Source organism: Lepisma saccharinum, chromosome 2, assembly GCF_977018435.1.
Source record: "Lepisma saccharinum chromosome 2, izLepSacc3.1, whole genome shotgun sequence".
Classification (NCBI taxonomy): domain Eukaryota; kingdom Metazoa; phylum Arthropoda; class Insecta; order Zygentoma; family Lepismatidae; genus Lepisma; species Lepisma saccharinum.
In genome coordinates this window covers 187,981,022-188,006,741 of record NC_139230.1, presented here as the reverse complement: position 1 = coordinate 188,006,741, position 25,720 = coordinate 187,981,022, and the positions used below count along the sequence as shown (strand labels likewise).

Below are 25,720 nucleotides of genomic sequence, written 5' to 3'. Positions count from 1 at the left end.
TGGACATTATCAACACTGCCCTCGCGAGGACAATATCAACACTGCCCTCGCGAGGAAAATATCAACACTGCCCTCGCGAAGACACTGTCAACACTACCCTCGCGAGGACAATGTCAACACTGCGTTCGCGAGGACAATGTCAACACTGAGCTCGCGAGGACAATGTCAACACTGCGCTCGCGAGGACAATGTCAACACTGCGCTCGCGAGGACAATGTCAACACTGAGCTCGCGAGGACAATGTCAACACTGCGCTCGCGAGGACAATGTCAACACTGCGCTAATATCGTAAAAATATCGATATCGATATTATTGACGTGTACCTCGCACTCGCAAGGACAATGGTCTACACTATGTTCCAATAATCTCTGGAGCAGGTGAACGAAAACAAGTCTCTGCGCAAGTAGTGAAGTCAGACTGCTCCACCAATGAACACATGAAAGGAACGGGAGTGCGTGGGGGGGAGCGACTGCCGTTACCAGCCATCGCAGCAGCGTGTACTGCTTCGCTCTGCTCACTCGATTCCCGCCCCCCCTATCCTCCTTTGCCGCTATGGGCGGCCTTGCTCCAGAGGTAGCTGGGACAGTGTATACGTTGTGCTCACACAATGCCCTTGCACTTCGTTCTCATCAGACTTCGTTGCATCAAGGACGAACCCGTTTCCGCCTTCAAGTTTAATTGTTCCACTGCACAGTTTGAGTAAGGTTTTCAAATTTACAACTCCATTAGAAATGAGGTTAACCAATTACATATTTTTCATCTGAATTTTTATCATTTTATAAGGAAGATTATGGAAAGTAAATGAAACGAGAATATCAATAAGGAACTGAGTGAAATACCCGCATTTATAGAAGTAACAGCAGGTAAATTTCACACAAAGTGAAGGAGCCTGCCTTGGACATATTAGAATCCACCTTGTCAATGGAAAACAATTTGGTGGAAGAGCAAGTTAATATATTCAATGGAAATTATTAGAAAAATTTAGGACATTCGTAAGTCAACGTGAACTGTCTACCTGGAAGTCTGGGAAATTCATTTGTCGTCCAAATGGCAGACATCCAAAACTACGAATTCTAGGTTTTCCTACAAAGTTGCTGAGAAAATACGATCAATCCGCGTAAATGAAACAGATGTAATGGCGAATAAATTAATTACCTATCGGTCGACTGGATAAATAGATTCATTAAAGAATCAGTCAACAATTTTTTAATAGCATTTACCACTCAACCGATAGATTTATTTTTAAATTATGAGCACGTCAGCACATATAGAGCGACCACAAGGAAAAGAACTTTCGACGAAAAGTCTACGCGCACCTTTCCCTTCCTGCATTCAGCTCGGGCCATAAGAAAGCATGCTCCACTCTGCCCTTCCCTCTGCGCGGAAGTACGGTACACAGGAGTTGCGGTTCTGCGCAGGGTTTTTTTTTTTGTTGTTGTTATGGTTCCACTATAGCATATTTGTTCTCGTCACACAAAACGGGGACAAGCCCCTTAAATAAAACAAAACTGAGAACAGAACCATAACATTACAACAAAATGTACTTTCTCACTAAATTTCTAAAACTTAAGATTCCTTACTTACACACACTCTGCGAGGATAACATTTCCATGCCTAACCTAGGTTAAAACTTGAGGAAAAAAACAGGTACTCAGCACATATAACAACACGACCCCACAGAGGATTATGCTGAACGTGTGTCCAGGCGCAAGCCTCTCGTTGGCATGCAAGACTGGAGTTACGGTGGTCGTGGTAAATATGCTACGTGGAAGTGAGGTTCATATTTATCACTCAAGCCGACCTCCGTGGCGGAGGGGTTAGGACACTCAAGTTCGAATCTCGGCCTGAACATGGGTCTTCTTTGTGATTGTTCCTTCATAAGTTTCATCATATCATCTCTCATTCTCATCTTCGCGATTAGCCAAAAGTGGCAGAAAAGGGAAGTAAAATAAAAGAAATCAATCAATTACTGTAATTCGTCATCAAATATACATTTATTGCCTCCCCGATGGCGTAGCGGTAACATCGTCACCTTGAAATCAAAAGGGTTCCAGGTTCGATACCCGATAGAGGCACATAGTGGTTCGAATCCCACTTTAAAATCTGTAGCTTCTGTCCCGATTAGCCTATCTGCGCATAAGTGGACTTAAAACAACAATTCAATCAACCCATCAATCAAACATACATTTGGTAGAAGGATAATTGGTGGACATCAGAAACATTTAGAATACTCAACCTACAGGAAATAATCATAGGGGATCCTTTTAACTTGTTGATCGCAGAGAATAACCTTACATAAAAGAAACGCATCAAGTTCTCTCTAAAAGCAATATATCTGCACTCTGATCAAACGCACCGAGATAAAACAACAAAAGAACCAATGAAGAAACAATGTTGTGAGAAGCTCTAATACCTTCAACACCGATGTTTGAAGCAGGAGTTCAGGGCTAATTATTTGGCGTGACGTGGATTCAAGTCTCAAGCTTCTAGAACCGCTGAGAGTGGGAATTTTACAACTAAGCGCTGACTCGTACGAACCACCGCTGACGTTTCTGTTCTTTTGTCACTGATCTATTGCAGATTGAATTCTAATGACACACGAGTGAACTTTGGATTCAGCAGCTTTCTTTCACTTTTTTTTAACGTTCAGCGTTCCTTACGTGAGCATTCTGTTCTTGCATAACCGTGTAGCATTCTTATCCCGGACGATCCAAAGTCTTCAGGTGCATTCCGAAGTGCATTACTCGTGCAACTGGGAATTAAATAAAGTATTCAGCTGCACAGCAATTTAATATTTGTATTCTTCCGTTATTTACGTCGCTTTTCTAACACTCTCTAGGGTAATTGACACAATGAGGATGAAGGGTGATTGATTGATTGATATTGTTTATTTTACTTGGCATTTCTGCCACTTTTGGCTAATCGCAAAGATGAGGATGACTGATGATTAGATGAAATTGTGAAGGGAAAATCACAAAGAACATCCATGCCTAGGCCAGGATTTGAACCCGGGACCCTTGATGCCGTAGCGCGCTGTGATAAGAATGATGGGTGAATTCAAGAAATAGATGAAGAGACAGACAGAATGAAACAATATCTTATCCAGGATTCGAATCTAGGGCTTCATAGTGCAGTATGATATCTACTAGAACACTGGGGATGACTTGAAAATAATGTCACTCCAATATTTGAAAGCTATAAAGGTTCATGGATTTGACTGTAGCGCATTACGGATATTACATTTTTTAGTGAGTGCCTAAAAGGAAATCCTATATTGCAGAAGTGTGTCCAGGGAGGATTGACGAGGAAATGACCCACACTCCTGGGCCCCAGTTTTCCTAGAAGAAATAACAGTGGATACATGAAACGGTGGCAAAATATGGAACAGACTACTCAAAGAAGTCGTAACTAATTTTACGCGGTCATTTCCACCCTCCTGGGTACGCCACTTACAGATAGATACTAATGATTGCATCTTCAAATCAAACCGACAAATTTGTCCATAAGGATCTCAGATCCAAGATTTATGTGGTAGAATAAGAATGAGGTGAACTTGAAGAACTGGAAACCTGGAACCTCCCGAATAAAAATTCCTTCAGCGTACTCACTCACCGTCACCAAACGTCATTCGGTGGCTTCAGCAGTGCCTGTGTATTAATTACAACAATAAGTATTATATAACAACCGAATATTATTACCATCAGCATGAAATACATATGTATTCCAGAATAGTTGAATGGGTAAAGCGGAATGGGCGGAAGAGATGGCGAGGAAACAGGAGAGAAAAGGCGGGAAAAAGAGAAAGAGGCGAGGGAGAGAAAGAGATAGGGGTGAGAGAGAGAGAGAAAAAGTGGCGGAAGAAAGAGACAGAAGAAGAAAGGGCGAAGAGAGAGAGACAGAAAAAGAGAGAGAGACAGAAAGAGAGAGAGAGAGAGAGACAGAAGAGAGAGAGAGAGAGAGAGAGGAGGGAGAAAGAAAGAAAAGAAGAAAGAGACTACTCGCCTTTGCTAGCAAACTCTAGTACTTGTCCCCCTTAGTCTATCAGAGCAGTGTACGTAAAACAAACTTCCAAAGGAATACCACCGAACTACGGTTCAAAAACAGAATAACAGCAGCGATGGGACAAGCGATACCCAATTAAAAACTCTTGCCATGCCTTGGTCGTTAAGGGCTGTTCCTTGTTTGATTGAATTAGCTTACTTCACGTCGCTTGTCTGACACTCTTGGCTAATCGCGACTGTGGGGATGAATGGTGATACGATAAGCTGGAGGGACAGCTACAAACACAGAACAGACGCCAGGGCCTCGTTAGTCTGCACAAGGTAGTCCAGGCTGTATACAAAAGAGTAGTGGGTATTTGGGTGTCTTCATAGAGAGTCACTGTTACGGGCTTTTGCACACCTGAGTTTAATTAAATATAAATTCTAGATTTCTGACGAGTGTAGTATTTGGGAATAACATTTCTCGAACTAAAATTGCATTACGGAATATTCACTATAAAACAAACATAATTTAACACACTAACGTTTGCAGAGAATTCTGAAAAGAATATATTTCGAGGGAACAAGACGGCGAGATATTGATTTACGGAACAGCTTTTCTTTCTGTCTCTCGCATTTAGCAGTGTCATCTACATACAGAGCTTTACGAACATATGTTTTCACCAGTAATTAGTGGAAATACCTCTCTAAGTGAGAGGAGCCCTTTTCGCATGACAACAGACTTTTTCCCTGCTAAAAGTTAATTGGTAGAAATACCATGTTGGAAAAACTCCCAAGAGGTGGGTTTTTTTCATCACTTTTTCACTACAGCTTAGCTGTGGGTGAAAGGAAAAGTCAGCGCAAAACACTACGTTAATAGAGGTGATCCAACACCCCCGTTTCCCCGTACCCCTCACTCGTTGCCATTATTGATCTTTCCATTTCTCTCTCATGTGGTTCTGCTTTGGAGCAGATGAAGCTACACAGAACCTGATATTTTGGTTTCTTCCGATTAAGTTTCCAGATTCTTCTTCACACAAAAGTCCCTTTGGGTTTTGTCATTTCAATAATAAAATTCAATGTCGATGACTCGAAGACAACCAATGTTCGCAGCTTCACATTGCTGTAACATGAGTGTGAGTTTATTTCTAACTCTACTTTATGCACAGAAAGGGGCTCGCAGCAATTCTGCCATGCCTTTCGCAATGATGGAATGCGATGGTGGTGATCAAATGAAGCGACTAACAATTGGGTCGTAAAAGTGATATTTTTGGAAGTCATTCATATCTGAGCTTCCATGTACTCAGGTGGCAAGCGATCTCGCCCGTCGTGGCTCCAAAAATATCGATGTTGACTCACTATTGTGAGAGCAATTGTGAAGCTACACTCGGTCTCAGGAATCTGTGGAGCAAGACCGCGCATAACGGCAGAGAAGGGGAGAAATCGAGTGGGCTGGTGGCTGCAGCCGCTCCCCTCCATGTACTCACCTCCCCTCACGCATCTATTGGTAGAGCCCTCTCGAGTCACTACTTGCGCTGAGACTTGTTTTCGTGCGCGTGCTCCAGAGATTCCCGGGACAGGGTGTAATAGAAAGTCAGGATCTGGGAAGCCAGAAAACAGCGGCGATGGGATTAGCACCAACCAATATAAAACTGCTTGGCAGGCCCTGGCTATAAAATAGGCTATTGCGTAACGGAGTTTAGTTCATATTTTACTCATATGCGAAAGTTATCAGTTTGTTCAAGTTCATATTATGCTCAGTTAAGCTAATCGGGAATGGAAATGCAATTTAAAGTGTGATCCAAACCAATATGTAATGTGATTCCAACAGAGATCGAAGAGACCTCGCATTCGTATGTTGACCTCCCTTCCACGTGGTTCACTCTAGAAAGTGAATCTTGCAAGCTAAGGAGGTTCTGGCGTCTGACCCCACGGTAAAGATAATTGCCTGTAGTATTTTGTGTTGTTCTGTGTATGTTCCTTGAATGAAAACCGACCGAGTACCATTCTGCAAATTACCGGACCTCCGTGGCGAAATGGTTAGCACAGTGCGCTACGGGTTCGATTCTCGGCATGGGCATTGGTGTTCTTTGTGAGTGCCCCTTTCATCATATCATCACTCATCATTATCGTTTCGACTCCTGGACTGGGCATGGATGTTTGTGAGTGTCCATTCATCAACTTCATCATATCATCACTCATCACCATCTTCGCAAATTAGCCAAAAGTGGCACAAGAAGGGAAGTAAAATAAAGCAAATCAATCAATCATTGTTGCGATTAGCCAAAGTGACGCAAAATGGCAAAATCAAAATTAATAAAATCAAAACCACGATGATACTCTTTGTTTTCATTCGTGATCCATTGTTGCTCATTTTAGTTTGATAAGCTTAGCATAGAGTAAACTTAAATCTTTCTTACACCTTACAGCCCCTGCTACAAATAAGAAAAACGTGGTAGTTAACTACCTAGAACAACTTGGTAGTTAAGTTTTGCCCCAAATACATTTTACATGCCGCTTTTATATCTATACTAATACGATTACCCTTCCACAAAATATTTCGCCCCTCTGTTCCCCACCCCCTTTTTTCTGGAGCTGCTACCGGAAATGTGCCCCACAGGGAATTGAACGCGGAGGTTAACCGTTTAACTACAGCTCTCTGCTCAGACGTTATAAAAAGACCATTAAGATAATTCCATTTGATGTACGGGGTATAAAATTTGGTTTATAATGTGAAACGAGTTTTAGGCTTGAGGAGAATGGTCTATAAGTGGTCTTGTAAAACTAATGACACCAACATCTAAAGGGAAATGCTACAAGTCATTTTGAAGATTCCAGTGAAAGTCATACGAGGTGTGGCAGTCACTCTTTCTTATGCAAAAAATGCACTACTTACTGACAAATACTCATTATGTTTGCCATTTAGGTGCGGTTCATGCAATTACATGACGGCAGGAATTTTGCTATCCCTTAAGCCCTTAGGGCTTGTTGTTAATGACCCAATTTGATGTTTTTGCTTACTTTACGTAGCGTAGTTTTACAAGGTTAGCACCCTTGCTTTTGGTGCGAACGGTCCCAGGTTCGATCTCCTGTGGGAGTTCCAATATTTCGGCGTTTACCCAACATAGCGAGCACCTTTGGGGAGCTACTTGAATGCAATGGTAGTGGACTCCGGTCTCGAAATCAGAAAACAGCGCCGATGGGACTCGACACGCTGACCACGGGTCACTCAATGCAATGCCCCTCGGCAGGCTGTTGATCTCAGCGAGCTGTTGCAAAAAGGAATTTTGCTGCAGAGGTGGACACTCAATGGAGACAAAATTGATAATACGGTGATGGGGAGTTGCATTTGCCCTAAGCGGGGGGAATCTAGTGCAAGAGCCACAAAATTCCATTTCCGCCTGGGGCATGGAACTCCAGCTACAGCTGCGATGATTTCACATTGATTAGACGTTGGGTGATTTACTTATTTATTGGGAAATTTTCAGATACAGCACATAGCCATTTTACACTGAAATCATCAAGAATAAAAAGAACAAAAATAAAAATAATAAAATTACACAAGGTGGCACAATTAAATATTATTTAGCAACATATGTTCTGATGGTAGACCGAAAGGAGTACTCTGTGGAAAATACATCAGCACTTGATGGGAGGTCATTGTATTGAGTGGGAAGTCTGTGGAAGAGCGATCTTTTTTTAATTTCCAGTCTAGGCTTTTTTGTGTAAACTAGATTTGTGTTGCGTGTTGTTCGCATAGGCACTCGAATTCCTAGAGGAACGTATTCAAACGGATTTTGCCATTGACAATTTTGTAAAGATACCTGAAATCATTCAGTAAACGGCGCTGATAGGGAGTCTGTAAGTGTAGATAGGACACGAGATGCGGTGTTGACAAAATTGCGTAATAAGGGAACCCTGTAAACGATCAGGTTATCGAACCCGAGTCTCCAGTGTGGGAGCTAGGTAGGCATTCTGCAAATTAGAAATTGTACTCATATTGTCCACCTCGACATTTAATGGCTATGTCTTTTCGATGCCAGGTTCAGGAATTGAAGCAAATCCGTAGACAAGGGACAATATTCCGTGTATGTACTGTGTTAAAGAAAGGTGAATCTGCGTTAACGTAACGATTCAATTGGCTTTCAATAGTGCTCGAAGATGGGGGAAAGCGAGTAAGAGAAGATTAGAAAATTTGCATAAAGCACACCCCCAGCTAGGAAAATTTCAATAAGCATCCCCCAACAATTGCATTATCTTTCATAAAAGCATCCCCCTTCCTATGCTCAAATTCGATCAATCAGACCCCCCAGCTAGGAAATTCCACTTCGAGCATTGCTTTCAATATGCGCTTTCCAGAAGCCTTCGTGACTGTGAAAGAGGTAGACACTCGTAGGTATCAGAACAACTTGCAAGAAACCTGTAACATCAAATCAAAGGATTAGTTACGCAGGATAATTAACTGATATTACACAATTGCACCTGCACTTACACATCATAAAACGTTTACCTATCATCCCCCCCTCCACAATGCACTATTAATGACTTATTACTTATCTTTACTCCATAGTATACATACTAATCAATTCAATGTATTATTTTATCATTGTATAATCTTTATTTTATTATCATGATCATTATATTCGTTTCTTTCTCTTTCTTTGTTTTTTATTGATTTATTGTATCTCTGACAAAAGTTCGTTGGAAGAGCGGCCCATGAGGCCAAAACACGCCCGCTTAAATAAAGACCATTCTATTCTATTCTAATTGGCTCATGAATAATTGGTTGATTTGGTTTATTTTACTTCACTTTTTTGCCACTTATGGCTATTCGCGAAGATGAGGAAGAGTGATGACATGATGAAATTGATAAAGGGATAAACACAAAGAACACCCATGCCCATGACAGGATTCGAACCTGTGGCCCGTGTTGATCACTCCGCCACGGCGGATGGCAATTGGCTCATGAGAGATAGTATACGCAATCTCCTGAAGAGGAGAAAGTCATTTATCAGTGTGCAGGGGGCCTCCCCGATGGCGCAGTGGTAGCGCTGCTGCCTTGTAATCAAGGAGTCCCGGGTTCGATACCCGGTAGAGGTACATTGCACGGTGGTTCGGATCCCACTTTAGACTGTAGGTCCAGTCCCGATTAGCCTTACTGTGCATAAAGTGGACTTAAAACAACAATTCCATCAATCAATCAATCAAAAACCAGTGTGCAGGAAAGGGGCTGCTGATATATAAGCTTGAGCCATTTGGAACGTAACTCAAAGATATGGAGCCAGAAGTAAATCTCAAACCCCTTCTTGCTGCGAGGTGGCAACGCTGTGACAATTACTCATTCGTCGCCACGGGTTTGTGTTCCATAGCCACCGCTTGGAGGGTGACAGCTGGACAGAGGCTGAATTAAGCTGTATATGATGTGAATTCGGCGAACATGCTTACTTACACCCCGCCGCAGCCCCTGTGGTATTACTGCACTGCGAGCTGGTCGTTGCAGTCGCTTACGCAGTCGCCGAAATGTCACCTGCTCTAAACTCCTTCTGTTAGCGACGCTTTACTTTTTCTCGCGCTCGGGGAGGAAAATCTTTACCGCGAAGAGAGAGAAAAAAATAACAATGCTGGAGTCCATGGCATGTTCGGAGGACGGCTGCATGTATAAATCAAGAACAGGAGGTGTTCCAAGTTTCGCTAACTTGAATACATTAAAATGAAATATTTACCAAATAGTAAAATTTACTATTCTTACAGTTGACTTTTCTTCTTTCTTACTTACGTTACACTGTTGTAAATGGTATGTATTGGAGTAATAGGAGGAGGATGAGTGATGAAAGGTTATAACATTTTTTAAATTATTTCACATGTGACAAATTAAACAAACAAAAAATAAACGTTAAAGGCGGGAGACAGACATTTTGGTGATCGATATCTCGGTGCGGATATTTTGGTGCTAGATAATTTTGGTGCCACACACTTTGGTGCCTGGGCATATTGGTACCAGGACAATTTGGTGCCAGGCCTATTTGGTGCAAGCAACGTGTGTCTTTGTGTAAAGTGAAACAGTCCTTTAATTGGAAGATATGTTTTTACTAACACTGTTTTTTCTCTTTGGCATAACCCGAGAGAAGGAAAAAAAAATTCTGTTGTAAAAACTTTATTGAATATTGATGTTCTTTTGTCTTGTTACTGGTTACTATGTTAATTTTATTTATACAGCGCCATCTCAAGTAAATTCCCTTTTATTTAATATCAAAATAATTATTGCAACAAAGTGCCCACACCGAGGATAGTTGCAATAAAGTGGCGACCTAAATCCAGGATTAGAAAATTCTAAGTTGATTAGGACTCATTTGGAATGTAGTTCTGTGGAACTGTTTGCTTACGTTCTACGCAGTAGTAGTGTGTCTTTGCAACCAGATATCACTGACAGTTTTCATGTAAATAACGACGAGGACAATTCTGTTAAGAGAATGCAGGATTTACTGGACAAATCCGACACCCACATGATTCAAGGAAAGTCATGCAAGATATGGGAACATGCAAACTGTTCACTGTAGCCATTTGTTATGTGATGAGGAAGTAACTTAGATTCAGTATTTATGGTCAATGTTGAAAAGTGAAAGTGAATACCAGACACATAAAATGTTTAGCACACAAATATCCAGACACCAAAATGTCCGAACCAACATGTCCGACACCAAAATGTCCTAGACCAGCACAGGTGGAAATAGGGGCTCTGCACATTATCGCTCTCGGTCATAGTGAATATTGACCCCGATCGCTTCCAAGAACCCGTTAATGAGACTTCGGAAAATCCTCTAAACGATTTGCACGTAAATAGTAGTGCATTCATTATATTTTCATGTAAATATTATATGCACATTCAATATTTGAATACTGTCAGACTTTTTGCGAATATAGTAGCAAATGAGCATAATATCCATGTGCTTGGGTTCATTTACGAAAAAATACGTTACTTCACCTGTAACATAATTTACCTCCTCTACAATAATTTATTAAAAATATCGAGAATTTTAATGACATGAATTGTTGTATACAACACAAGGTACAAATAAAATAAATATGTACAGATTACGGATACATGCCAGAACTAAAAAGGAATATGCTAAATTGTAAGCCTCCTGTTAAGTTCTAAATAAATTACCAAACCATTCTAAAAACTTGTTCCAATTCTTGGTTCTCTTTTTTATTATGTAATTGATGCAATTTGTTTACTGAAGGGATGGGAGGGATTTTGGACCCCCTTAAATATAACCATGGCTCGGAGTTTTTGTCCATGTGCAGACACGTTAGGTCGAATTAAAGAGATTGAGGGTTCGAACTCCGCTCATTATTATTATGACAAATCTGACGGTATGGTATTTTTAACAAAGACCACAAACACTGCCTCCTCGCTCGAAATTTCGGTTAAAGTGTTTCGATTTCGTTAAGGTTTAAAGAAAAAATATATTCCCTGTTCCACGCCAAGAAATATTTCTCGTATTCTAGATATTCCTAGGCTGTTCGGGAAAAAGCAGTTAACTCAAAAAATTCAATTTTACAGCAGACAGTTATTTATGTTTATTTTTTTAATAGTAAACATTACTTATATGATATACATGTTACATCATCACTGTTTATAATCTATACACATGCCCAATATACAATTATACTGACAATATTTTCTTTGAATCAGTGCGACCAAAATGCGACTTAAATGAAAGCAAAACAGAAAATTGCATTTTGTCACTTGTGTCTTTTCCCGAACACTCCATAGATTTGCATATTTATCAGACATTGACAAAGGTGGTGTAATAAAAACAGCATACATATAGCCTCTCCAATAGTAGTATATGGGGTGTAAGGGGTGCTCCTTCCACGTAGTGCACCCAATAGTCAACCTCACTTCCACGTAGTACACCCTGGACTGCAGACTAATGAGGCTCTGGCGACTGGCCCCATGCCCAGTATAATTCTGTGTCGTCCTGTGTTTTGTCCTAATTTATGCTGAGCGCCCTTTTTAGCTTCAGCTTTTAACCAAGGTAAGGAAATTTTAGTTTTGAGACACGCTTTTATTTTTGTTATGACAAGGGGCTGGACCCCGTATAGTGTGACGGGTGCAAAATAGCCTCAGTGCTGACGCACACAAAATTTTTTAATTCAAATTCAAAAATTCAAGTAGTAGTATATAAACAACAGAGAAACACTAATCCGGACCACGTGGAGATCGAACCCAAGCTCTCCGTACGGAAACCAGACGCCTTACTGTTTACACCAACTGCGATATATTTTGCCAAAAGCTTACTGGCGTTTCAAATTCACTAAACAGTGCGAGGATGTCTTCATGGCCACTCAGCCTCAGTTAATCCGTTTACAACCAGCCACTTTTTCTCTTTTTTACAAAATCCCGAAATTAGACTTTATGGAACGAGGGGATACATGAGGGTTGCGGATATTGGCAAAACGTAAATCTGATATTCAAATTGCTTTTGAATATTGATTTTGACGATTAAGTCTACTTGAACAGAGCGATTCACTCTTCAGTACAAATCTAAATTTTCTGCATATATATTGATCATTCGGCAATCTTTCTCTTCGCTACCGACAACAGCTCGCTTGAAAAGGAGGTTTTCTATCCCGTGCGATATTGCTTTATACAGTCCAATGCTTCAGATAACCATTTCAATATTATCCCGTCTCCAGGCATCTTCCACGAGCACTCTTCTATCCTTCTCGAATTTCGTTTCACTCTTGCGACTCGTTGCCATATGACCGCATCTCACTTCTATCACACATATATTTTTTGAAGCGTTCCGTTTCTGAATCAAAAGCAGCAACATTGAAGAAAAGATGACAGCGTATGAAAATACTTATTCGCTTAAAATGTATTATTTTGCTCAAGTTTCCATTTTGGTGAACTAGGCTGCTCAAATTTAAATATGAACATGCTCAAAATAGAGCAAAAATAAAGAAATTGAACTTTCTCATTTCTTATTTAAAATTAAAATGCAACATCAGATACTTACTCTGGCTCGATTCCACTAGCGGGAGATATAGGGCAGAATTGTTTTATTGATGCCGATCCATAAGAAGCTCTATGGTTCATTCAGCCTCTTTTGAATAAGTTGTTGGGACGATTTTTTGGGAAATGGGGGTTATGAAGTTCAGAGCTTAGTATTCACCACCTCCACAATGATGAAGGTGAAAAATGTCATCAGATCTCCTATATGTTTTTATGCCACGATGTAACATGCAGCAATTTATCGTAAGCCCAATTTACGTATGTTCAAATATACTCTGTCCCAGGAGTCTATGGAGGAAGCGAAAGAAAACGAGTCCTCTGCGAATGTAGTGACATGAGAGGGTTCGACCAATGAACGCGCGGGAGGGAAACTGTTACATGGAGGCGAAAACACGGCTGCAGTTATGCTTTGCTCCGCCCACTAGCTTTCGCCCAGTAGCTTTCTCCCTTCTCTAACGCAATGCGCGGCCTTGCTCCACAGATTCCAGAAAAAGAGTAGTGACTCGAGGATTCGACCAATGAAAGCGTGCGAACGGGTACATGGAGGAGACAACGAGACATCAGCTACTGACAGTTTTCAGCACCGCTTATAGCTTCGCCTCGCCCACTCGCTTTCTCACCATCTCTACCGTTACTCGTGGCGTTGCTTCACAGACTCCTGAAACAGACTGTAGGTTAATCACGATTGGGGTTGATGAAGCATTGTTTATTTGGAAATAGACATTTCCTGATTTGTACCCCTTTAAAACCAAACCCTGTCGTAGCGCAAACAGCCGTTGAAGGCTAATGTCTGTCTAAGAGTTAATTCCGTTCAATTATTATTGGTTCTGGAATTCTGTCATTCGTTTCGGCATTTTAATTACATGAAACTGGTGGAACTACTGAAGCGGCAATTGACGTTCGATAGCAGAAATTAAATTTCCACGTTATTAACAGCAATAGACCGAGTTTTAAATTTCTTGCCTTTGTTTTGTAATGTACTTAGTGCACAAGTAATGAATATCGGACACTAATCTAACGTAGCATACTTTTTCTTTCCTGTCATACTTGATGGATGCTGAACACAATGTGTTTCAATTTATTCCCTGCAGATTGTATCCTAACTTTTGTGTGATTTTAAATGTGAACTACAGTATTCCACTTGTACAACACCCACACACGTATCCCATATTTTATTATATGTGTAAAATTTGTCTTTGGAAAGTAATTTTTATCGGAACTGAGTTACAGTTACTATATTAGAAAAGTTAGTACAGTAAAACCTCGTTAATCCGGACCCCGATAAGCCGGACTTCGCTTAATTCGGACAGGCAAAAGGAGAAAAAAAAAGCAGAATGCAAGGTTTTAAATGTGACTATAGTCAACAAGAGAACTTCCCAAAGAAAAGGCAGTCAACCATTGATGAAATTCTGTTTCCCGCAGACTTTGTACTGTACTGTATAGGGTATTTAGGCCTATGACATTTAAATACACCATAATAAACGTGTTTTGTTGCTATAAACGGGAGTATTAATGCACTTTCTACTGTTCTTTTAGGTTATTTCAGTTAATCCAGACTTTCGTTAAACCGGTCAACTTATCCCCCCCCATTAGTCCGGTCTTACTGAAATTAATTTCACTGATACATAATTTAGAGCCATGTACTTGTATAACTCGTAGGAACATGTTGCATATGTAAACTACAAGGTTTGCACGAATGGCCATTTACAATTAACACCAATTTTAATTAATTCTTAGAATAAATCTCTTATCTATAACAATATAGATATAAGAAAATTCAATCCTCTATACTTGAAAAAATAATTACGTGACCAAAAATATTCGCTCGCAACAAATGTATACATGAATATTAAACATTTGTTTCTTTCTTGAAGGAAACCGTTACTTGGCTACTCGTTACGTGTTACTTCTAACTAGTTATTTCCAAACACACACATTATGTATACAGTATTGTGGTAGCGGCCCCCGTTTCCCTTCTTTATATCCGATCCTGGATTACTTCCTTTCTTTAATCCTTTCTATCTCTCGCCTTCAACACCTCTCCCTGGGTGTCTCGCGAGTAGATTGTAGCAACGCCGGGAAGTACGAAGAGGGGTTACACATAAAATGTATATTTCAGTTACTACGCACGTTACACATGTACAGAACGTGAATAAACTACTGTTAATTTTGCAGTACCTTTTGTTCATGGAGTTTACCTTCAAATTAAAGCATTACATCTGTAGGATTATATAGGGTTTATTGTATACTGCTTCTATTTACATTAATTACAAGTTGCTTCCTTGCACAGCTGCATTACTTCGAGTCAATCAACAAAACTCTAAATCAACAAATTGAACACCTATGGCTTACACGATTGGCACTTCCTTTACCGCAGAATTAGCAAAACTATCTCTACGGGCCTACCCTCGACTTAATGATATTCCGATCATTTCAATGCGTTTCCTTACGCTTTTTCCTTCTTTTCTTTTTAACTTCTGGGCATTATTATTTTATTCGGAAATATCTGAGTATGCAAATCTCTTCTAAAGGGGACTTGGGGAAATCAAACAGGGGTTGGCTTACACCAAATGCTACATTTTTCTTTATCATCAGTCTAGCCACCATAAGTGGACTAAACTAGAGGAAAGGTTCCTCGTCGTCGTGAAGGTGGGAAATAACTGTTTTTTTGTTAAGTCCAACTGGCATTTTTATAGTCGGGGTGGGAGTCCGTGGGCTTTCACCCCGTAGCACTAAACATTTCCATGGCAACGGTATTTTTAAAATATATCACTGCAACGGGGTAGTTAAGCATAGAGGGAATCTAATGTCCAGCAAAATCATAATCAAACAAGCACATATACATACATGTAATAACATATAAAAATACACGTAAGAAAACATATTAATTAACCCTACACTTTGTAGCTGGTCAGCAATTCAATAACATAATAGCAAAATATCAGTAATGATCAATTCGATCATTACAATATCTAGACACTTATACAAAATGTCTTCCCAGATCGACTTGTAGTTAAAAGAGTTCCGGGAATAGATTTTGGCATTTCATTGGTTTAATTTCCGCGCTAAACTGAAGTGTCATAATGTGGGTACGTTTGAGAAAGTTAGGCTATTCACATTAGGCACATTACACGATCGGTAAAATCTTGAGTGTTTCATGTCTGTTTCAAGCAAGGAAATTCTTTCACCATAAAACTGAAAACGTTAAAATTGAAATATGCTCACATACCTGAAGAATTCCAAAAGAACAAGAAGCTTATTCCAATTTGTGCAATGATGTTGATACTGAAGGTGCGACACAGCCGCAGACTCGGTGCCAATACTTCAGAACTCGTTTCTGGAAAGGAAAAAATCTAAATTTAGCTTAAATTCTAAATATAAATTTAACTTGTATTCTAACTAATTGATAATATATTTAAACAATGACAAATCACAATTGTATGATTTATGTTTCAACTTAATAGTATGTTATTTATTTAACGTCGCGATTTTTGTTTATCTACAAATATAATACACGAGAAAAGAAAATTGTGTGTATTAAAAACACATTTCACACAAGTTTCAAGATATCTTGGTGCTCAAGAATTTAATTATCTGACGAAATGAAGAGGAGTCGCAATTGATCAATTGATAACATTTTTATTAATGATTCACGATTAGTCAAAAGTGAAAGAAAAGCGATTCAGAATAAGGAAAAGATTTGCTATGACATATAATAGGTAATATTCGAACAATGTAATCCACTATTTTGCTTATACGTAAAACTGCATGGGATCTTAAAAATACAGAAATAAAACACAAATCGATGACACTACATTCGCATTAAATTAGAACAATTAAATTAAACTGCGCTTGAATGTCGGATTCAAAAGAAATAGCTACTTTTTTTTTAAAAAAAAAACTAAAGTTATTTGAAGATCAAAAATCGTTTTTTTTTGTACGTGCAGTGCTAATCTACAGTTTAGAACTGTAATTGAAATTTTCAATGTAAATATTATCCTTGGGCTAAATTTTGAATAGCAGTTTCTTAATTATAACAAGAAAGCACAACAAAAGCAGCAGCAATCACACGACGCTGTTATATAAGTAAAAATACGATCACTCTGTAAATGCCTGGTGCTGTATTCTTGCTTTTACGTGAAATCCATTAGGGAATATGAGGAAAACGCTATATGAAAAACTGTGTTAGGGTTTTCTTAAGAGAGAGACATACTAAAATGCGGATGCGAAAAGTTCTCATACATTTTGTGATATTTTGTAGATTCCTTGAGGATTATTTTGGCACTTTATTCCAATGATAATAATCGAGTTTGAGTTTTAAGTCCACTTTATGCACAAATAGGCTAATTCGGACTGGACCCACAGTTTAAAGTGGAGATCCGAATCACTATGAGTCTCCATCGGGTATGGAATGTGGGACCTCGAAATGATGATGATAACGAAGAGAGCTGCTACTGGTGTGAACGAATAGTATTAATGTAACGTCAAGCAAACATTTCCCAATACAAGTATTTACCAGAAATCAGGCAAGAAAAGAAAACTGTTCCTTGTAAGTCTAAGTTTTGTTCTGCCCTTTGACGTAAATGAAGAGCTCTCACGTACGTCAACATTTCATTAAAGCAATATTAAATAACATAATTTCGTTCAACTTCTCCGTCAACTCAAGCAAAACTGTTGTTCCGTTCCTTCCTCGTACCCGAGGTCTCACCTATTTACATTTCAGCTAATAAAGGAATGTCTTGCGTTTGTATTCCTAATGCAATTGGGTCAACTCTTGGCGCAGAGGAGCTCCTAACAACGTGAGAGATGCTTTCCATCAACGAGTTTGCACCGTAGGTGTTATGCCATGGTTCTTAATTTTTCAGAAAGCCGCAAACGCTAGTACCGCTTTTTGGCGCATATAATTTATGTTCATTTCCATGATAAATTAAAGAAGAGAGGGAAATGTGAACATTCCCTCCTCACCTTAGAATACGACAATGTAAGAATGTTAAATTATTCCGTCGGCTTGTTGCAACTTGCCCGAAGGACTTTCTGGAGATGCACGAAAATTTAAACCTGAGCTGTCGTTATTTTATTAATACCGGATTTGAGTATTCAGAGCTTACAGGCATTGTCAGTTGTCACAATCTGTTTAAGAAGTTTTCACAGAGCATGTGAAGAGGCAGTATTAATAATTCACTAGCACTGAACCACACCACAGTGCACTTAATCTCTGTGCATTTACCCCATATCAGGTAGAAAATGTTCAACCTTGAGATGGACGGCAAGGGGTAGATAATAGGTGGGATAATATGCGAGTGGAAAGTTTGTAAACTTTAATTTATTAATATTATGCAAAGAAGCTGAATGGAATTGTCAACCTATAGAAAGGATCAACATCTTGATATCTTCATTACCAGAAAACAGTGGCGGTGATTGGGTTCCAAAGGGAGGGGGGACAAGGACAGTTTACTTTCCCTTGGTAGATAAGGATAGTGCGGGGGCAAAAGTGGCAAAAAGTGGGGGGCAACTGCCCCCTCCCTAATCGCCCCCACTGTCAGGGAATGAAACAATCCAACACACTGGAATACATGGAAAAGTCTGGTAATCGCACTCGGCCTTCGATCACGCAGGAGTCAACAAGTACACTACTGGACTAGGAACATTACGGAAAATACTATCCACTCAGACTTTGACTACAGGAGGACATGCAAGTGTTACGTTTCTACAATACTCCACAAAAACAGCGATGGTGTACTGCATCAACGGGAATGGTTTCTTCGCCCACCCAAATTAAACGATGCTTGGTGAAGAAAGCAAAGGAGAATTGAGAAGATTTCCTTCCGTTAGAAGCCAGGCAAAATGACGATGGGAAGACGTAATTTGGGACTTCATTTCACGAAGGAAGCCGTTTGACCACGTTCGCTGCTACATGGAAAATTGGGAAGTCTCATGCCTAGGACACATCACATTACTATACAGGTATGAGCAGTGAACTTTATAGTGAAACGTCTGTGGTTTTGACAAGTACCCATTTTGACCCTTTTGAAATTGCGTCGAATGGTGAAATAGCACGAGTACGCGTGATTTGATTTGCAACCATACTTTTGAGTGATAAATTACGTGACAGTAATGAGGAAACCGGAATAATTTGGTGGTTTGCAATTTGCCGATAACCTTGCATTGTTTGTACGTAAAAAGGTTAGACCTGCCCACCTAGATAATGAGTATAAAGGCATACTACCATATCATCACATTCAAGTATAAGATTACCATGAGCATAGGTATATGTCACCATTTAGTTGAACAAGGATAGAAAAAATATTGAATAATTGAATATAGTAAGAATATGAAAAAATTGCAATACATATAACTATCATGATATTATCAACCTATTTTGCTTAAAGAACAAGCACCAATTCCAATTTAAGAAAATGGATACCCAAAGGAGCTAATAAAAGTTCTGTAATCCATTAATTTCATGATAATGGCTTGCAATTACATATCTACCATGAAAAACACACATTAATAAACGGAATCATCCCGTTGCAAAATTACATAAGAATATATCGATTAAAAATTTTTACACTTTAAGACAAATTAAACAGATGTAGAAACACAATCAATTACAATATTACATACACCCTTCGAGTTAAGCAGAATTGAATTATTGAATTTTTACCACCAAATGAAATCATAATAATCGTAGTACGTCGATGGAATATCATGATGAAACGTGTATATATGTGTAACTATCCTAGAATGAAGTAAGTGTAGGGACAGAACATGTCTGGACATCGACAGGAAACAACATTATAGTTAGACGTGGAATAAACAAGACAAGATGCAACTACCCAAAAGTGTTCCTTTCTGTTGCAGAAATTTAATAACATCATCAAGGAAGTTCGTTCAAGTACTAACAACACTTCAAAGCTCTTGTTAATTATATGAAACCACGGATGCTGGCTTCGAGTTTTTCCATACACTCAGGATTCACTGCCCTCTTCCTTTCCTCGTGGATCAATTACGTTGGGTCTGCGCTTCGTATGTTTAATTGTTACAAAGAGTGCAGTTCAAACTTTTCACGAGCAGAGCAAATGAGAAGCAAGTAACTGGGGGGAGGGGGGGAAAGCGAGGTTGGTATTTTTCCGGATGCTCACACACATAGAGAAAGACAACAAAGACAACAAAGTAGCAGAGCTCTGTGAAACAAAGAGTCACCATTTTCACTGTTCCATTAGTTGCCGCAAACACCCTCCGGCGGTACTTTGGAGTTCTGCTTTGATATTTTATCTATCAACTGTTACTTGGAAAGAGTTCTACTTGTCACACCCTCACTAAATCCGAAATACCACTCCGTGCATTGCAGTGCAAGACATCCGACAGAGTTGTCGAAGGAAAGGCGCGCTACCCTCATAAATATTAACAAACAATCGCTTTTTCCAGCTTAGGAGCAAATGAAGGTGTTAATCATATTTGGAGATCTTATTTTCAAGGATATTTTTCACGAAAAAAGCACATTTCAGGCAGTGCACTTCAGTCAACAAACCAGGAGAACGACTGCTCAGGGAGCTCTCTAGATAGATTAACTCCCACTTCACGAAGGACATCCGATAAAATATTTATAACGTTTCCTCCCTCTTAATCTGGTTTGCGGTTGAGCCAGCTCCACGAGTATCTCCATTGCGGGTCGAAAACGGCGCTGTCAATGACGGAATTACTGACATGGTGATATACCAAGCCTCCTTATCATTCTTTCATCCAAACCAGATTTACGGATTGAGTTCTGGGAAAACCGCCAAATGGATATTGCAGATATTTTCGTTCAGCTCGGGTGTTGAGTCGAGACGTCGAAGTACGCGCCAAGACGAAGATGGCAATGGAATTACGACCTGTGAAGAGACGAGATCTGCAGGAAGCAAACGTGCGGTTGTAAATTGCAGCTAGGTGCCACCCATGGAAGTCTCGCATGCCAATCTATGCAAACGTAAAATGCGGAACATAACCCAGAAAGATTTGTTTGTGACTAAGGATGTCCTCGCAGCGCACGCCAACAGGGAAACCCAACACTTAATTTTTTACCCAAATGTGGGTATGACCTACAAAAGTGAAAAATCACCACCGTAAACTCCTGAAAGCTCTTTCCAAGATTAGCACCGGCTCAGCACACGCACACAAAGCGTGGCAGAACGCCGACTGAAACTTCATTTTGATTGTGTTATCGCTACTTGCATGTGATGTACAAGGCTGTAAAGACGACAGAAAGTGTGTTCCTGGCTACCTGATGGATGGGAGGAGGAAAATATACGATAGATCTTATAAAAAATACTGGCATTAATTCACTTATGCTAGTAGCTGCTCGATCTCACAACTGGTGATTTCTTTTACCACGAAGCCAAGATACCTAATTTCCATGTAGATCCTTTAGAGCTTGTAGGATCAAGACCAGAATGTGCTACCGATAACATTGCCAAATTTTCAGGATGAAGTAAAAAATATGAGAAGCCTTAATTAAATACTCCTTAATAGATTCCACTTTCCACTACTTGAGGCTTATGGTGTATGCCCAAATGGTTTGTTTCATGGCAATCAAGAAGCTTGCTCAGACGAGAGAGTTGGAGTATAAGATTGCAATACCAAATCGCATACTTATATGAATAGCGCATTTCAAATTTAATCGATGTTTTCATCAATCTGTCTTTCGTTTGTTTGAAGACGGATGTTCATTTTTTAAATGTTAGGCCATGAGTTCTTTTGACACAGTTAAAGAGGGAAGTCCCGAATGTTATTCAGTTTACAAACACACGTATTGTTCATTAACCATTGTTTATGCGACCAGTAATGTGTTGGTGTTGTGACAGCAGACCAAGTAAATATATCATAGTAGAACCGCATAGTAGGGAGTTAAAATAATTCAGGAATGATTTAATAGTCACACGCGATTGCATTGTTTCAAAAGTAAGGTTGATATCTAAGAGATTCCTGTCATAGCAAATAAAAATTTTCAATATATCAAAGACGTTACAACAATGCCTTATTCCCGTTGAGTTATCCTTCTAAAACGCTAATATAACCAAATAATAATGCCTGCATAGTTTCAATTATTGATTGTGGGATTTCTGACAAAGAATATGTAATCTTTATTTATCTTGCTCTTCCTAGATACTTCCTAGGATCACAGACAGAAGCAGTGTTCTCGAAAGTTCTCTCTCGGATGACACTAGTCGTTGGAATACAAATATTTACCATGATCGATACACCCCCTTCAGGCTGTTCAGCGATTCTGAGCAAGTTTGCCAGCTGAGCCTCTAAAATAATATTTTGTACATCTGGAATTGATGAAAAATTTATCTTCTAAATATTTTATATCTTGAGAGATTCTGTACAGGATAGAAATTCTCCAACATCTTCTCCCACGCTCTATGAATTAAGCAGTGTTCACAGAAAGAGAAAGTTGAAGTTATAAGTTCACTTTATGCTCAGATAAGCTAATTGGGACTGACCCTACAGTTCAAACATGTCTCTCCACCGGAAAGGCCAAGTTAAATCTAGCTTGTGCACACACGTTGGGAATCAATTGTAATTCTCAAACTCCACCAAAGTTTAACACTAATGTTTCCACGAAAACCTTGCTTGGGAACAAGGTTAATGTTATCACATCCATAGTTACACAAAGGGACATTTAAAAATCTAACAATTTACATGTGTCAAGTAATCCTGTTTTTTTTTTTTTTTTTGTTCGAGTAATTTGTGAATTCTTCCGATCAAACGGATCAAATTTATGTTATTTCAATTTGAGGCAAGTAAATGCTACACGTTAATAAAACCTAAATATTGCCACGCCTTCCTATCTGTCCCCATTCTAAGCAATATCATCCTAACTTTGACCATCGTCAATTTCCTTGAAGTCCATCTTAACCTTGCCATCCCATCTACGTCTCGACATTCTGTAAGTGTGTCTGGGTATCCTACGAAGATTATATAAGCTTTTATTTATTCTCCCATTCGTACAACTTAGGCTGCCCACCACGGTTACCTTGATTTAATTATTCTAACTATACGAGTTTTCAAATACCCTTAATAATTGTGTTTCTCTTTTCCAGTAAGGGGTCATGTTCTACATCCGTATACATGTACTTCTGTATATTTTAATATTTTGATTATTTCATATTAGATGAGCGATATAAGTTTATGAATAAAAGAGTAACATTAATTAAGTCTGCTTTTATTATCCGCTTTAACATAATTCAGGAACCTTATTTGAAAAATGCAAAAAAGTTAATAGTAAAACAATTTTATTAATAGGAAAATAGGCGTCGAACAGCCTATTAATCTATATTGGTAAATTAATGCGAATTCATTATTCCACTCAAGGGGGCTTCCCCCGAAGGGCGTAGTTGTATCGTCGCTACCTTGATATCAAAGGGTCCCGGGTTCGATACCCTGTGGAGGTATATAGTGGATTATATCCCACTTTAAACTGTAGGTCGAGTCCCGAATCCTACCCAGTTTAAGTCCAGTTTATTAGGGCATAAACTGGACTTTAAAGAAAACTGAACAAAATTATCCCACTCTATCTCAAAGTGTAAAGAACTACGGAAAAGGTGCAGTTAATATTAACCAAAAGGGGTTCGTTCTTCAAGTAAACAGATGACATGATTGGTTTGTTTTATCTTGTCGTTGCTCCAGTCGAGCTGTTCTGCAATATTCTGTGCACAATGAAAGTAGCCAAGGAAACACTGTCCAATGAGAGCTTGCATGAGAACGAAATGAGTCCAGCAATAATTGGTGGAAACTAGCGTGTCGTATATTTCCCATATAAATGAAATAACCACATGGCTGAAAACTTCCCAAGGCGAAGCAACTCTCGTAACATTGAGTCGCCGACCAACAGAAGCTCTGCAATTATATTGCAGTCAACGGAGCAATCCAAATTTCACGAATCTGATCTCCCCTTTGCAAGATTAACATTCCTCCGCGACGGATGGGGACGAACGATTTCTAATTCCGAGGCCGATCTTCCTTCTCCTGCGTTACACCGACACTGCTGAATATCGTGTAACAATGTGGCATGGCACCACTGGGGGGTGTCTTCTATGCATTAATAACCCTTCGCCCTTACTCACCCTCGCGACTTCGGCTGAGGCCGTAGTACGAGGTAGCGACGGGCATTTGTGCAGAATTTTCAGTTTTGGTTTTGGGCAGTGTGAGGTTGATATTAGTGGGGTGGGCATGGGCATCGGAAGAAATTTGGAAGAGTGAGACCGGGGGGGGGGGGGGGGGGGGGAGTCAGGCCATTGATAAAAGTTGAATAACATTGATTCATTGAGTTGGCGTTTTAAGTCCACTTTATGCACAGTAAGGCTGGACTGGACCTACAGTTTAAAGTGGGATCGAAACCACTATGTGCCTCCACCGGGCATCGAACCCGGGACACCTTGATTACAAGGCGACAACGCTACCACTGCGCCATTGGGGAGGCCCAAGTTGAACAGTAGAAACAATAATAACAACAAAAATAAGTATTTCCATGGTTATACAAGTTATTATGTAATAATAAATATTGTGGACTAATAAAAATAAGCAAATGTTATTAGAAATTTAATATTTAATGGTGACATTTTGCTACTCGATCCACCAGACGAGTGACTATCCAGCACAACGTTTTCTGTTTTTTTCAACACTTCACCGAAAACTATAATTTCTGAAATTTTGAAAACTGTGAAAACATCTGTTCTTTGGATTAAATGGCAGAATATGAAAATATAACCTGCTTCCCGTATGATTCACTCAATATTTTCAATCTTGTGCATTTTTTACTTTGCTTATTCTATTCGCATACTAACTACATATTTTTTATTGTTAATAACACAAATAAAGTTTAAGAACTTTCTGCTAATTTGTAACTTGAAATGAACAAAGTCAATTTTCCGGGGGGGGGGGGGTCGACGGACCCGCACCCTTCTGGCAACCCATGGTGTTTTGGTAAACTTAGCACAAAAAATACCAGAAATCAAGTATTTGTGAAAACCTTTACAGGTTTTAGGGGAGTTTTGAGTGCGTGTGGGTAGAGAGAAGCTGTTTAAAGAAGATGAGGCAATAAATTGCAAGAGTACGTGTATGCAGGCCTGCACTGAACTACCATTCTAAACTGCAACTGAAAACTCAACTACTACACTCTGTCTCTGGATTCTGTGGAGCAAGGCCGCGCATAACGGAAGAGAAGGGGAGAAAGCGAGTCGACGGAGCAAAGCAGTGCGCGCTGCTGCAAAGGGCTAGTAGCTGAACTCACTTCCTCTCTCACGCGTTAATCGGTCGAGTTCTCTCGAGTCACTATTTGCGCAGAGACATGTTTTAGTTCGCTCTCTCCAGAGATTCCCATGACAGGGTCTACTGAATTTAATTAATAATTTTCGATGTGGGAAAATTATGAAAGATCATTACGCACAAGCGTGAGACCTCGAAATGTCTCCTGCATTTTGAAATCAACACTAATGTAATGCAAATTAAAGGAAAAGACTGGCTCCCACGTGAGTGAAACTCCCGATCGCATCAGTTGTGTGTTTGTTCTTGTGAGAACTATTAGTCAACTAATTCATTATAAGCTAAACCATCGATGATCCAGTGCTTTATCGATTGCATGGGGAGAGAGAGAGGGTTTTATTTCATGGCCAGTTGGTTTTGTGCCACATTTGGCTATTTTACGGAGATGAGGATGAGTAATGATATGATAAAA

The 25,720-nt window shown here is 39.6% G+C and overlaps 1 protein-coding gene across 1 annotated transcript in view; it reads right to left on the bottom strand.

The window, feature by feature from the left end:
• The window catches only part of LOC145983792 (uncharacterized), a 595,938-nt gene that overhangs the window by 292,338 nt on the left and 277,880 nt on the right, over positions 1–25,720 (bottom strand). Inside the window, exon 2 of the mRNA XM_083116839.1 lies at positions 16,232–16,339. Within this exon, the coding sequence (XP_082972965.1) occupies positions 16,232–16,339 (108 nt within the window). The remainder of the gene's footprint in view (positions 1–16,231; positions 16,340–25,720) is intronic.